The sequence below is a fragment of the Idiotropiscis lumnitzeri genome, chromosome 8 (assembly GCF_059441095.1).
Source record: "Idiotropiscis lumnitzeri isolate Australia: NSW breed Sydney's pygmy pipehorse chromosome 8, RoL_Ilum_1.0, whole genome shotgun sequence".
Taxonomy (NCBI): domain Eukaryota; kingdom Metazoa; phylum Chordata; class Actinopteri; order Syngnathiformes; family Syngnathidae; genus Idiotropiscis; species Idiotropiscis lumnitzeri.
In genome coordinates, this window is record NC_142398.1 from 11,345,446 (window position 1) to 11,358,733 (window position 13,288).

The 13,288-nt window shown below is 39.8% G+C and overlaps 1 protein-coding gene across 2 annotated transcripts in view; it reads left to right on the top strand.

Moving 5' to 3' along the window:
* sdk1b (sidekick cell adhesion molecule 1b) overlaps positions 1-13,288 on the top strand; it is a 285,070-nt gene that overhangs the window by 238,483 nt on the left and 33,299 nt on the right. For both annotated transcript variants that reach the window (XM_088302023.1, XM_088302024.1), the window contains 3 exons: positions 927-1,113; positions 3,527-3,625; positions 9,562-9,756. In XM_088302023.1, coding sequence (XP_088158149.1) covers positions 927-1,113; positions 3,527-3,625; positions 9,562-9,756 — 481 coding nt within the window. The remainder of the gene's footprint in view (positions 1-926; positions 1,114-3,526; positions 3,626-9,561; positions 9,757-13,288) is intronic.

A 13,288-nucleotide genomic window follows, 5' to 3' on the forward strand; every position in this document is an offset into this window, starting at 1 on the left:
GCAAACAAATAAAAACTCAAGTTGAAAGACTTTGTCGTAAAATACAAAAATTACTACTAACTGAAACTTGATTTTATTATTTAGTATGTTTATTTTATTTAAAACTAACAGTAATTTTAGCCCAAATGTACATTGCACCGTTGTTAGTTTTCATCTCTCAATTTATGACATGTCACTGATGGTGTAGTAGTACACTCGCCCGAGTTATGTGCGGGCAGCGTGGGTTCAGTTCCCACTCAGTGATGGTGTCTATGTCTGCCCTGTGACTGGCTGGCGACGAGTTCAGGGTGTCGTGCGCCTTTCGCCCGTAGTCAGCTGGCATAGGCTCCAGCACCCTCCCGCGACCCTGTACAGGATAAGCGGTGTGGATAATCAATCAACCAATCAATCAATTAATGACGTCAAAATTTCATTTTTCTTGCGTCTCTGATTAAAAAAATTGGGAGTAAAACATTTATGACCAATGTTAACATAAAAGGTAAAATTTTGCAGATCCGTCATTGCGGCCTGGGCACCCGTCCGTCATTCGCTAGTACGTCATTTTAATCAAGCAGAACAAACCTGTAATTGTCAGTCAGTCTGTCAGTGGTGCGCCACCAAAATTAGAAATCCACGTCAGCAAAACGGGCGCCCGTCAGTGATGGACTGAGAGGTCTGTCGGAACTTTACATGGTTACTGATGATAATCCGAAGCACAAAAATCAATTTAGTCCGTCAAGTTTCTCGTCATTCATCAATCATCAGCAAAACCTGTCCGTCAGTCTGAAGAAATACCCACCTCTACTTATTATAACAATATTTTTTATCCGGTACCTCAACAGGGGAATCTGGAACGTATTCAACACAATGAAAAGAGCTCCACTGTCTTGTTTTATTTTTCTGAAACATGAGTACTCTGCTATACGTGTTTATTTGTGTGTGTTCAGGTGTTGTACTCAGAGAAGGACTCAGAACGTCCCCCCAGTGTTCTTTTGGCAGAAGGAGAGAGGAATGCGTCGCTGCTTCTCAGCGCACTTAGGAAGTACACGGTATACGCCCTGCAAATGTTGGCATACACAAGGATGGGTGACGGACCCCCCAGCAGCCCCGTGCTACTGAGAACCAAAGAAGACGGTAGGAATCAGAAGTCATTCCTCAATGGCTGGTCAATTCCTGGCCGAAATCGGTCCCCACACCTCAAAAACCCCACTATATATTGCCTTTATTAGTCCCACAATGGGGAAATTCGAGATTCGAACCCAGGCCTCCTGGGGAGACTGGGTCCTGAACGCGGCGCCTTAGACCACTCGGCCATCCTGGCAGCCATATGTGTGTACGTGTGTTCGGGACATTTATGTCTGAAAGCCTTCCAATGAACAGGCAGCTTCTACATGCAGAAAAATGTAATCAAGTAGACAATATGAACAACTGATACCTTGAACACCAACCTGCAATGGAAAATTTCTCACTCAAATTTTGAGAGACCACATAGTCACCATTTTACTGAACCAGAAACAACCACAACATCTAATCCACCGTGTCTGATCAGCCGATATTTTGCATGTCATGGAAAGTTTTTGAGTGTCTTTAATTCGACGATCAATCATGGTTTGGCTCGGCAAAATAAAACATGACCGCTGAACTGTTTCACACATACGCATTTAGGACATTACAAATACATTTTGGACACTACGAAAAGATTTTGCCGCTGTCAATATGTAGCTCATTTTATACTGTATTTTCACAACCATAAGGCGTACTTAAGTGTTAAATTCTCTCCAAAAAGGACGAGGCTTCTTATAATGCGGCATGTGTGCACCGAGTTCCAAAGTCCGTAAGCTCCGCTTCACTGACCGGGAGCATTTCCTGCCGACATGCTGCGTATATAGACGAAAGGCAGACATGACCACGGCCTGCTCACGTTAAACGTGGAAGGGTGCGCGTGAAAGAGGACGCTAAAGGCATGCTAACCAGCAGGTGTAATGATGATCTTGTCACTTTCACCACAAACTCGATGCTCCTTTTGTTGCCTTAGTGGGTATTTTGGCTTGGGAACAACAGTCCATCTTGGGAAAAGCCTACGTATAGTCGTTGGGGTCTTCTAAGTTTTGGATTAGTCTGCGAAACAAATTGAGAGCGGCGATCGTCCCTCCAGTGTTACTAAAAACCAAGTTCTGCTCATTTATTAATGCAGAAATGTTTTAGATTCAAATCACAGGACTTGTTTTTCCCCTTCTACTTTCCATCCTTGGGGCATTGCAAACTTTGCTAAACATTGGCAAAATGCTTGAGAATACTCCTGTTAAGGCTCGGTAAACAGTACACACTTTTACTTAAAGTGTTGCAACCCGCCAAGGGACTACACATAACAGACATGGCTACAGGATTTTTTTCCCTTAAGAGGAGCTTGACCGATACATAGGGTGGGTGCTGAGAAAATAATTTATAAAATATATTTTAGAATCTTAAATATAATTCTGGAGGGGCTTAACTGGGGCTGCAAGATTCTGACAGGGCTATTGCCTCATCTCCGACCGATAGAAACTAGCTGATCGGTGATCGACCCGAAAAATCCTGATCTTGCAAAGCCTAATTATAAAAATAAAAACGGCGAGAAATGAAGACAAAAGTGAGGCTATTTGACAGGATATAGTCAATGACGCCCCATTTATTGACTGCACGCATACATTTAAATGATAGAAACTCTTCACAATTCGCATTTTAGGCACAAGTGCATATGAAATTATGCATTTAAAACCCATCCTGGTATGTTCCAACTTGGTGAGAACAATTTGGGGAATGCCCTGTTTTTGTTCCATTGTTTGGATGCACCTCAGGCAGACGCCAACATCTGCTCGAAAGTCGGCTGAGAAAAGCAGTCGCTCCATTTTCCACACGTAGTCACGAGGGTGCTTCGGTTCATCTGTAAGTGTCGAAGGAAGCATCAGGGCGGGCATGTTTGTGCGCGCTCATGTTGATAGACGCAGCGATCTGGGGTAGTAACCACCACAGCAACCTCTACTGCCCTTTTTAAATAATAAAACACCAGCGCAAACACCCCCACACGTACACACGCACACATCACCGAGCACTGTCACATTTGAAAAGTTATTCTCATTTCAGGGTAGAACCAGAACAAGTCAATTTGTCAAAGATATAATGAACCTGCGTTGTGCACTTGTGTTTGTGTGTGTGCACATGTGTGTGTTTGTGTCTCTCAGGGGGCACATTGCTCTGTGACTCTCAATGACATGTATTTGATGATGTGGAACATGTACTTCTATCAGGTTCAAAGGCAGACGCAGTGAGGTTAAGAGAAAATTACATTTTCTATTTTTTGCATCTTTCAAGGCACGTCTTAAAAATTTATAAGACACTCTATGCGGTTTGTGTGCGTGTGGGTGTTAAGGGCAAAAGCATCCTCGCTAACTCATATATAGTCACACGTTTAATGTAAGTGTGTGTTGGTAACCATCGCATCTCTTTTTATATTATTAGTTGTCCACTTGGCTGCCAACTCTCACTTCTATTTTTCTTCCCCTTTTAGTCCCTGGACCCCCTGTCAGGGTGGTGTTCCCAGAGGTCCGCCTGTCATCAGCCAGGGTGGTGTGGGAGCCTCCCACAAACCCCAACGGCATCATATTAGGTATTAAACACACACACACACACACACATGCACACATGCACACATATACAAAGGGAAGGAGGGGGCTAAACATTATTATCCAGTCGAGCTGAAGGACAAATCCCCATTTACAAAACCATTTACGAAATGAACACGCGCGCAAAGACCAACAAAAGGGGATATTTTAAAACAATGTAATTAGCGAGGAAATGGTTGTTTTTTTTTCAGCTTTTTGCTTAGCTGTGCCAGTAATGGGTTTATATAATTGTGTGTAACTCTGACCACCCAAGGAGGAAAACTACTACAGAAGAACTACATCATACGCTTACTGATGTATTTTTTTTCTTAAATTTCCAATTTATTATTCTTTATGAAACATCACAGCTGAAAGTTATGTCTCCCACTAGAATTGCATTGTTTTGTTTACCCATTTAATGTACGCTACATTTACACTAAAGCCCCATTTTAGGCCTTCTTGGACAGAACCAAATGGTCATGAGACAACCCCGAGGGATGCGATGGCCAAGCATGGTTTACGTTGGAAAAATAGTGAAATGTTGAAATTGTCAAAATATTTGCCATGGCAGTCACGGTAAGGATGCGAAAGTTAACTGAGAGTAGTAAAACGGGTTGCAAGCAGATAACAGCAGGGAATACGGTGTAAGACAACTTGGAGGTGTTTCGAGGTGTGACATCAAGCACTGAGAGAGAGCGAGAGAGAGCACTGTGCAGGGTTTATGTGAATAAAAGGCCACATTATTTGACATTTTGCATTTTAACATGCATGATAGGCTATTTGAACACTGCAAATTATCCCTAGGTGTGAGTGTGAGAGCGAGTGGTTGTTTGTTCCAATACACCTTTCCAAATGATTATGCACAGCAGTGTTTCAAGACACTGTAAAGGTTCTAAACAACTGAAAACAGTTATTGAATTTGCAGTATGAGTAGGTTGTATTTGCTGTAATCAAACATTATTTCAATCAAAAACTTCTCAACAGGTTAAATTCCATTTTAATATAGGGACGTCTTATTTGACAGCAGCTTTGTAATGCTCGCATCCATTGAACTTGTAAGAGTTTGGACGGCTTCTGCTTGAATCTCTTTTCAGGATGTCAGAATAGCTTGGATGTGAACCGCCTCCAAAGTTCATTGATCTCGAACTTTTGCTTAAGGATACTTCAAAGGGTCTCAACTGGGTTTATCGTCAGGGGAAGATTGGAGGCCACACTAGTGTCAAGTTAATTTCTTGCATAAAGATGACGTTGTTTTGGAAAGTTCTTTTCTTCATTTTGTAACATGGACAAAATTAGTCTGGATGTCTGCAGACTTGTGGTCTCAACCTTTGGAGAATCTTCAGAGTAAGATCTGCGAAGGTGGCTTTGTGAGGCTATTCGGATTATCCTGCAAATCAACTCAAGCAGAGAATCTCACAAGTTCAATGGATGTTGGATGGATGATTTGCAAAGTTGCTTTCAAATAAGAGAGCTTCTGTTCAAAGGCACCCTGACCTGTTAAGATGTTTTTGATTAAAATAGTAATTAACTCATTTAATCCCGGCTATTTTCTTTTGAGAAAACCTCTCAATCCCAGCGTCTTTCTGGATTTTGACTGATTTTGCAAGGCCAACAAAATATTGTATTCTAATGCTATAAAAACACAGCACTATGACGCAAAAAAAGGATAAGACGTATAAATACGTCTTTGGGAGGCAGAGATAACATTTTTGAAAAGGTGTGTATGCCTGTTTTATGGATTGAATGAGTTAACTAATTCTGCAAATTTGACAAATTACGGTTATCAGTTCTTTACAACCTACCAAATGTCTTGAAATCACTGGCATGCATAATCATTTGCAAGAGTTTATTTGAGCAAACAGTAAGTTTCTATTTTTGGAAAAAAATACTGTTGTCACTGGGAGGTTTGTTAAAAAAAATATTCAAATTATTCTCATAACAGTTGATGACTTGAAAATTATGTTGAGCGGCATTTGCATAGACTATTTATAAAAATCTGAGAAAAACATAATTTGCATAATTTGGAGTGCAGTTTAGACGGCTTGCCTCATAAACTTGATGGGTGCTTCGTTTTGGAAATACCGTAATATGTTCGAGAGGCGTAATAGTACGCCAATAGTCTTGTTCGGGAAAGTACCTTGATGCTAAGGCCACTATTCGGTTTTTGGTACAGTAACGAAAACGGAAAACTGATAGCTTGAAGTAAGTCAAAGATTCACCCCAAAAAGTTTCTATAAAGGTTTAGAATTGTCGCAAGATGGCAGCAAAGCACAACCTTTGTCTAAACAAAGCGTATTAACTCATTTTAACATATTTCCTTGCCACGAAATGCAATCAGGTTATTTTTCATTCCGACTAAATGGAGCGCCTCAACTCATTTCAACATACTGCAGCAGATAGGGTCCAAAAAATAATACACTATAATGACATTTGATTTTTGTAGTCATTCAGTCTGTAGAGCCCAGGAGAGGATTTTAAATAGAAGTAACCCTCGCAGCGCACTAATTTTTATGTTGTACTGTATTCATATTCATTTTGACGTTATGCCGTTTTGAACATATTGTCAATAACATATCGCCTTACAGCCACGGGCTGAGATGCAATTCATGTGCTTACGTAACTTGGCACGCCTATATACTGTATGTTCCATTCTGAAAAACCCGAATCCAAATACATGTCACACAAAGCCAGCAGATTAGTAAAAAGGTTTCAGACAAGTGTGTCACATGACAGCTATCATGTTGAGCAGGTAAATGAGGTTTCTGTATGTGTGTGTGTGTGTGTGTGTGTGTTTGTATGTCGAGGATGGAGTAACACTTGTCCGCTCAGCGGGGCAGTGAGTGGAGCAGGACAGTGTGAATGATGTGCAAGCTTAATATAAACTGGAAGACATTTAAAATGATGCCACTCGCAGACAGATTCGCACACGAGCGCCGTAATCCCGCTGTGTCCTTGTTGGGACCCGTGGTGTGTGTATTGTGCGTGTGTGCGTTTCCGAACAGAGACAGAGGGGCAAAGTCCACATGAAGTGCACACTCTAATTTGGCGCAAGGTGCCTTTTATGAATAATAGCTACTATATGCCCTGAGCACCCTGTCTGCATCCTGGTGCTATACTATTCAATATTAAAGTCACACCAGTCAGTTATAATAGACATTAAAATCCACCCATCCAGTTTTTATAGCCCGTCCTCATTAGCGTTGACTTTTGGTTGGAGCCAGAGACAGATAATATAACAATATTGACAGGCATATATTCTTTACCCTCTGCAAAGAATGACCATTATTATTGCAGTACTGAGAAGCCAAGAGAGGAGCTGAGTTTCCACTGGTTATACTGTAGAGTGCTTTTTTTTTTTTTTTTTTTTTTGTCATTAGAAAGCATATTACAAAAACACAGACTGGACATACGCATGTCGCTATAATTATTAAGACACTAGACAGGCACCCACAGACCATAGAGCTCCAACACAACTAATAATATATTGTTCAATGTAAAATGGTTTCATTCCGAATTCTATAGAGTCTGTTCGTTGGTTCATGCGATACTCATCTCTTCAAATAGGATTTAAAAAATGCAGACTTATTCTTTTTCATGCATATAAATCAAATATACTCACGCTTATAGTTGACTGACAATTCAGCCAGCAGATAGATTATTGTTTATCAGAAATAGTTGCACTTTTATTTTCGTGTAATTTTCTTCCTCCCCAAAACTCTTAAACCAAATATTTATTTCCATGGTTTGTGTATTTGAAAACATAAAACTTGAGAAGAATTCCACGCAAAAGTGCTGTAATTGTTGTATGAACAAAAATCAATACCAATTATTTAGCACCTAAAAACAGAAAAAAAATTCATTGTCAAGAAATTTATCATTTTTCGCCCGCGTTCACAGAATATTTGCTGTGTGTGTAAGGTCTGTATCTTCCCTCATAAACTGAAGCATGTAAAATAAATTCAAACAAAAGACATAAAACATTTTAAATATAAAGTAAACTAAATTCAACAAATTATTAAGGTTATTAATTGAGGCTCAAACTTTCATTTCATTCACCAATACACTCCATCCAAATTATTAACGGCAACTCTTGAGAGGACCTTTTCGGTCCATTTACCATTAAATTGTAAAGTTGCAATTTAATAGTTGTAATCGGTCGCAACCCGTGCCACTCTTGTTTTGTTTTACACTGTGGGCCAAAGTTTGTGGGGAAGGAGACACTATAAATAAAACTCATATTCAAGCGTAGACTAATTTCAACGTGTCCGCTACAAGACATCTGTATTTTCTGTGAAGGACCACAAAGAAAGATGTTAAAAATACGCTCACAAGCTTGTTAACTTGCAGCGCTTATGAGTATTTCATGAACCATACAAGTGCAGCCAAGCACGCTGAGCCGCTAGCGTCGCCATAGACACACATTTTGCCAAAAGCCAGCGGGCTACGTTAAATATTTATGTGCTGCATCTTTCCCATGGCGCAAAAAAAAGAACCCGAGAGGGGCTTTTTACGAAAATGACAGAGTCCCCTTTGTAATGGAGATTTATTTGCGTGGATCTCATCGGCGGGGATGTCCCGGAGATATCCCGTACAAAACTCCAAGCTCCGAAAGCGATTGTTTTGATTCTGCCGGATTTGCCATCTCGCCGTTATCCGCTAATCTGCCTAGCTCGCCGCTTACATTGAGCAAACAATCGGACTATCTGATAAGATTATCGCAAAACGCAAGCAGATTAGGTGCCTGTCAGCAGATTATCATCACAACAGTTTTGCCGTAAACCAATCGTATCCGGCGCTGGGCATGTTCTCACAAGAATTTAGTCGGATTTTCAGCAAAACGATATGTACAGTGTGAATGCTCAAGATGAGCAATTGCGCCTTTTTTTTTTTTTTTTTTTTTTCGAAATCACCGCCAACTCTTTCAAAGAACGCAATGTGCATTACATTTCTCATTGAATGACTGCTATTTTTCTCAGCTCAAAAATGTATTTGTTTAAAATTATATATATATATATATATATATATACATATATATATATATATATATATTTGTTTTTTTAATTAATTAATTAATTTATTTATTTTTGGCAGGGGGGGCTTTTAGCTTGCCCTTTTTAGTAAAATCTATTCAAAATAAATAAATTATTTTGAGATGCTTACTCATAATAAACCTTTTTTGAATCATGTTTTTTTGCCAATCACGGAAATGTTGAATACAAGTCAAATTCTTGGACAGGACTACTCATTCAATACAATGACATTGTATACTGTAAAATCCCACGAATAATCGCATAGTAAACCCATTCAAAATCATCCTTCAAAAACTGTTTTCCTCTGCACTTCTGTACAATACAGTCTCCCGATTTACTGGTAGGCTTTGTTAACTGAGGGAATAATATGAATGAATAAAGAATGAAAACAGAATTTTTCATTGAGTTCTGAGTTAATTATCCGGAGGACTACTTTTACTTCAGTCACATTATTCGAAAGTAACATTAATTTGAACGCAAGTACGCACTTTTGGCTACTCTACCCACCTTTGGGAGACCCAATATAAACCAAGCACGCCATACACATCTCACGTAGAAGATGTAACCATTTCGTTTGACTATATAGCATGAGTGCGCTTTTGTGAATGACCTGTGGAAAAATGAATGCGTGTGTGTGTGTGCGCACGTGTGTGTGTGCACGCAATATATACGTGTTCAGAAGTGTTAGTGTTATTACATGGCCTGCTGCACATGAGACAGGGAGAGCATGTACACAGTGATTCGCAGCCAAGGGTAAGGATGAGAGGTTGTACGTGTATATGAGAATGTCAAGAGTGTGAGTGGTCTGGCCTTGTTTCTTGTCACCACTCTTAATTTCTCCTCCTTTAGCGCTTATAGATATTTCCAAAAGATCCACATAACATAACAGGTTTGGCGTTTATCTCCTCTAGGCTACCAGATCGCCTACCGCCTGGAGCACAGGGACAGTCAGCAGTGGACCACCGTGGAGGTGGGTTCCAACGGGCGCCAGTTCACCGTCACCGGACTCACCCCGGAGCAGACCTACATGTTTCGCCTGGTGGCGCGCACTGCCGTGGGCTGGGGCCAGGAACACGTCGCCCTGGTGGTCACCACGGAGCGAAGAGGTAAACTTGAAAACGCTGCAACGTGCAACATGGAAAGAAGAACACATATAAAACAACGGTGGTGTGACATTATTGTTGTTCACGATAACTAAAGAAATAACTAAAACTAAAGTTGAAAAAAAAAACATTTTTGTTCATGAAAGTCAATGAAAAAATGAAAGAGCTACCAAAAAAAGATAAAAACTAACTTTTTACATTTGTAAAATTAACTTTAACTATAATCATATATTACAAAACTGTCCTTTCTTTTCCTCTTTGTCAATTACTTTCATACATGAGCTTTCGGGGTTTATTTTAAATGTATTTATAATGGTATTACTGCGATTTAAAAAAAAAAAGCGCTTAATATTAGTGCCGCACTGAGCTGAGAGAGGAGTTGAGATGTCTCAACGAAAAGCAGATCCATCTGTCTTATACTGGCTTCAGGTCCCAGGCTAGTGCAACAGATTTGTATTAGAGCAGTGATTCATCAGGTACAACTTCACTGCACATCGGCTCGTCTATCAATGCCTGTGATGTACAGTGATAGACAGAATAATTAAATGTTTTTCTATTAGATGGCAGACGGTAGAGTAAACCTGTTTCCATTCATACAATAAAATACATATTTACACAAATACATAAGCGTGCCCAGATTTCACATTCAGGCCAGAGCCGATATTCAAATCCAAACCTATGAATTGAGTGGTAGGCCTGCTAATCTATTGTGTTGCCCATGAAGATTCTCGCTTTATGGATCTACTTGATTTATACTGTTGAATGCAGCATCAGCATATTCAAACGCTTGCTAGACCTTGATAAGGTCTTTTTGCGGCATATGGATAATAAAACTATATCCCCTGGGAAGAGAAAAGATGTGTATTGAAGCTTAAAAAATGACAGCCTAATGGAAATAATGTCACCATCTCAGCTTCCAAATATGTTATTCCCTCGAAAAATCCTTTACATATGAAAAAAGTATATAAAATAGAAATGTCAGCGTGAAATCATGCATTCACCTGCAAAATGCTATTACGCGTTGCTGTGTGTTTACGCCACAACATCTCATCTCATGTTAAATTCATTGCAAAAAAATGCGCTTGTCGGCAATGAAATCCGCGTGCAATTAAAATGATGCATGGGAAAATAAAAACAATATTCACAGAGGCACATACAGTGTGTGACACCAAGACAAGGCAGCACACGTCACGACAACCTCTTTAAAAGCTGCTCAAGTTCATACCATTTAAAAAAAAAATACCAACCTGCATGAACAGCAGCCGCTGCGTGTGTCAAACACCCGATTACGATTTTATCTGAAATTGAGCGCACTGGCGACGGCATCATGTTTTCTATCACTCCAAAAATTAGACCACCTGACTATTTCCAATCGGAACGGAGGAAATTGCCCCTTAACGCATCATAGGGAGGTTTTTGCCATGATTTCCAACCATTGTGACTGTTAAATGACATTCATTTTCATTTTCTTTTGGAATTCTCATCTCTGTACCTTTAACTAGCCCAAAATGGAAAATTCACACAAACACAAATTCAGTCCCATCAAAAATGTCATTGTTGATCCCACACATTTCATAAACCCGACTTTGCGATCAAGATTTCAATTTGGACCAAGCTTTCAATTAGTATTTTTTGCAATTGTTGATCGCTGCTGTGTGTACTGTTATTGATGTTGCTTAATGGTATGTACAAAGAAAGGTTCTGTGTATCCTTTCTGTCCAGCCTCTTAAGAAGTCAACATTCTGCGTTGAAATCAAAGGCTTCAATTAAAAACGAAGAAAAAGAAAAAAATGACACGGGCAGCACAGTAAAATCGTGATTAGCATGTCTGCCTTCCAGTTTTGCTAAATGCATAATCAGCTGCCTGCATACACAATTAGCTTCTGCTAAAATCTTGTTTGAAATACTACTCTAAATGTCAACATAGGCTAAACATTTTTTTTCATAACTACTTTTCTCGCAGTTTCAATGTCATTTGAGTAGACATGACATTAGTGACCTGATAGATTTGTAGAACAACATTAAAGTACATATTAAAGTCTATTATGTTGATTATGTGAACATGCAACCGTCAAGTCCTAATGTCACAGATCCAGCCCTCTCCGGCCTCTCTTGTGCACTTTAATTGGCTCAGACGTCTTACACGCACACACACACACATAGCATCACTATCTGCTTTTCTCAGGTCCACCCTTCAAAGCTCAGCTGTTCCACTTCACTGGCATTCCGTCTCATTTAGAATAGCCTCATTGAGAATTCTTTCAGATGATGGCAAACAGTCCAAATTAATCCCCTGAAAACGAAATTGGCTCTTTAGTTGTATGTGTGGGTCGAGATTTGCGCCATAAAATGTGACTCCCATTCTACCAGAGATGTAAATGTTAATAGCGCAAAGGTTAAAAAATAAGTAGGAAAAAAGATTTTAATAGCAAGCAAATACCCGTGTTGTATGCCAACGGGGTCCGGATCGCTTCTGACAGTTTGTTTTATAGCTCTCGTCGGTGCATTCATGTTCTTCATCCGGCTTGGTAAACAGTCCAGTTAATGCTCACAAAAGGGCAGCTCTCGTTCTCACAAATATTAGGTTATCATCAGAACATGATCTTATCACTGGTGTATAGCTAGAGCTGAACAGGCAGACAGACGGACAGTGGACCTGCCGAAGAGAAACACAAAACTGTCAAATCTACCGAGGAAAGAATAGAAATAGGATAAATATTTCATAAAAGCCTTTTAACTGTACAGACGGTGTTTTAAGTAACATTTATACACTTAATCTCTGTCAAGAGCAACTGAAAAAAAACTGAATCACGATGAAAAACGAGAGCAAAAATAAATGAACGAAATGTCCAGAAAAATGGCACTTGAGCAGGGTCAATAATACGACAAAGCGCCACAAAAGCCGGAGTCCTTAAATAGTCCACTGATGATCATGCCGAACAGGTGCGTCACTGCGGGAAATGCCCTCCACTCCAGCTGGACCTGAAAGAAAAAACAAAAGAGACCAAAAAAACACAGATGGGGCAAGATACGTAACAAATTCAAAGACTCACTTAATGAAACTTTTATGATGAGAAAATGTAATGCAATGTTGTTGCTGTTTTTTTTTGGTTTGGTTTAAAAAAGTTACATCAGGCACTAAATTGTGTGCTTGTTGACTCAAACCGCTAACACAGGGGTGGGCAAACTTTTTGATTGGCGGGCCACAATGGGTTCTACAATTTGACAGAGAGGCCGGACCAGGAGCAGATAGAATGGAGTGTTTTGGTAACCTCACCTCATTGGAGAAAAAAAAATGCATTTAATTTTAAATGAAAATGAACAAAAGCATTACAGCAAAATATCTGTCTTTGACACACCACAGTACTTAGAAAATAAAACATTCACAAGGTTCATTCATTTCATTTTTTCAAGTTCGGCGGGCCGGAATAAAACGTTTAACGGGCCGCATGTGGCCCCTCGGTCGTAATTTGCCCACGCCTGCTCTAACAGATTCCATGAAATGTTGCTGACAGGTGTAAAAGTAGCGGAGACC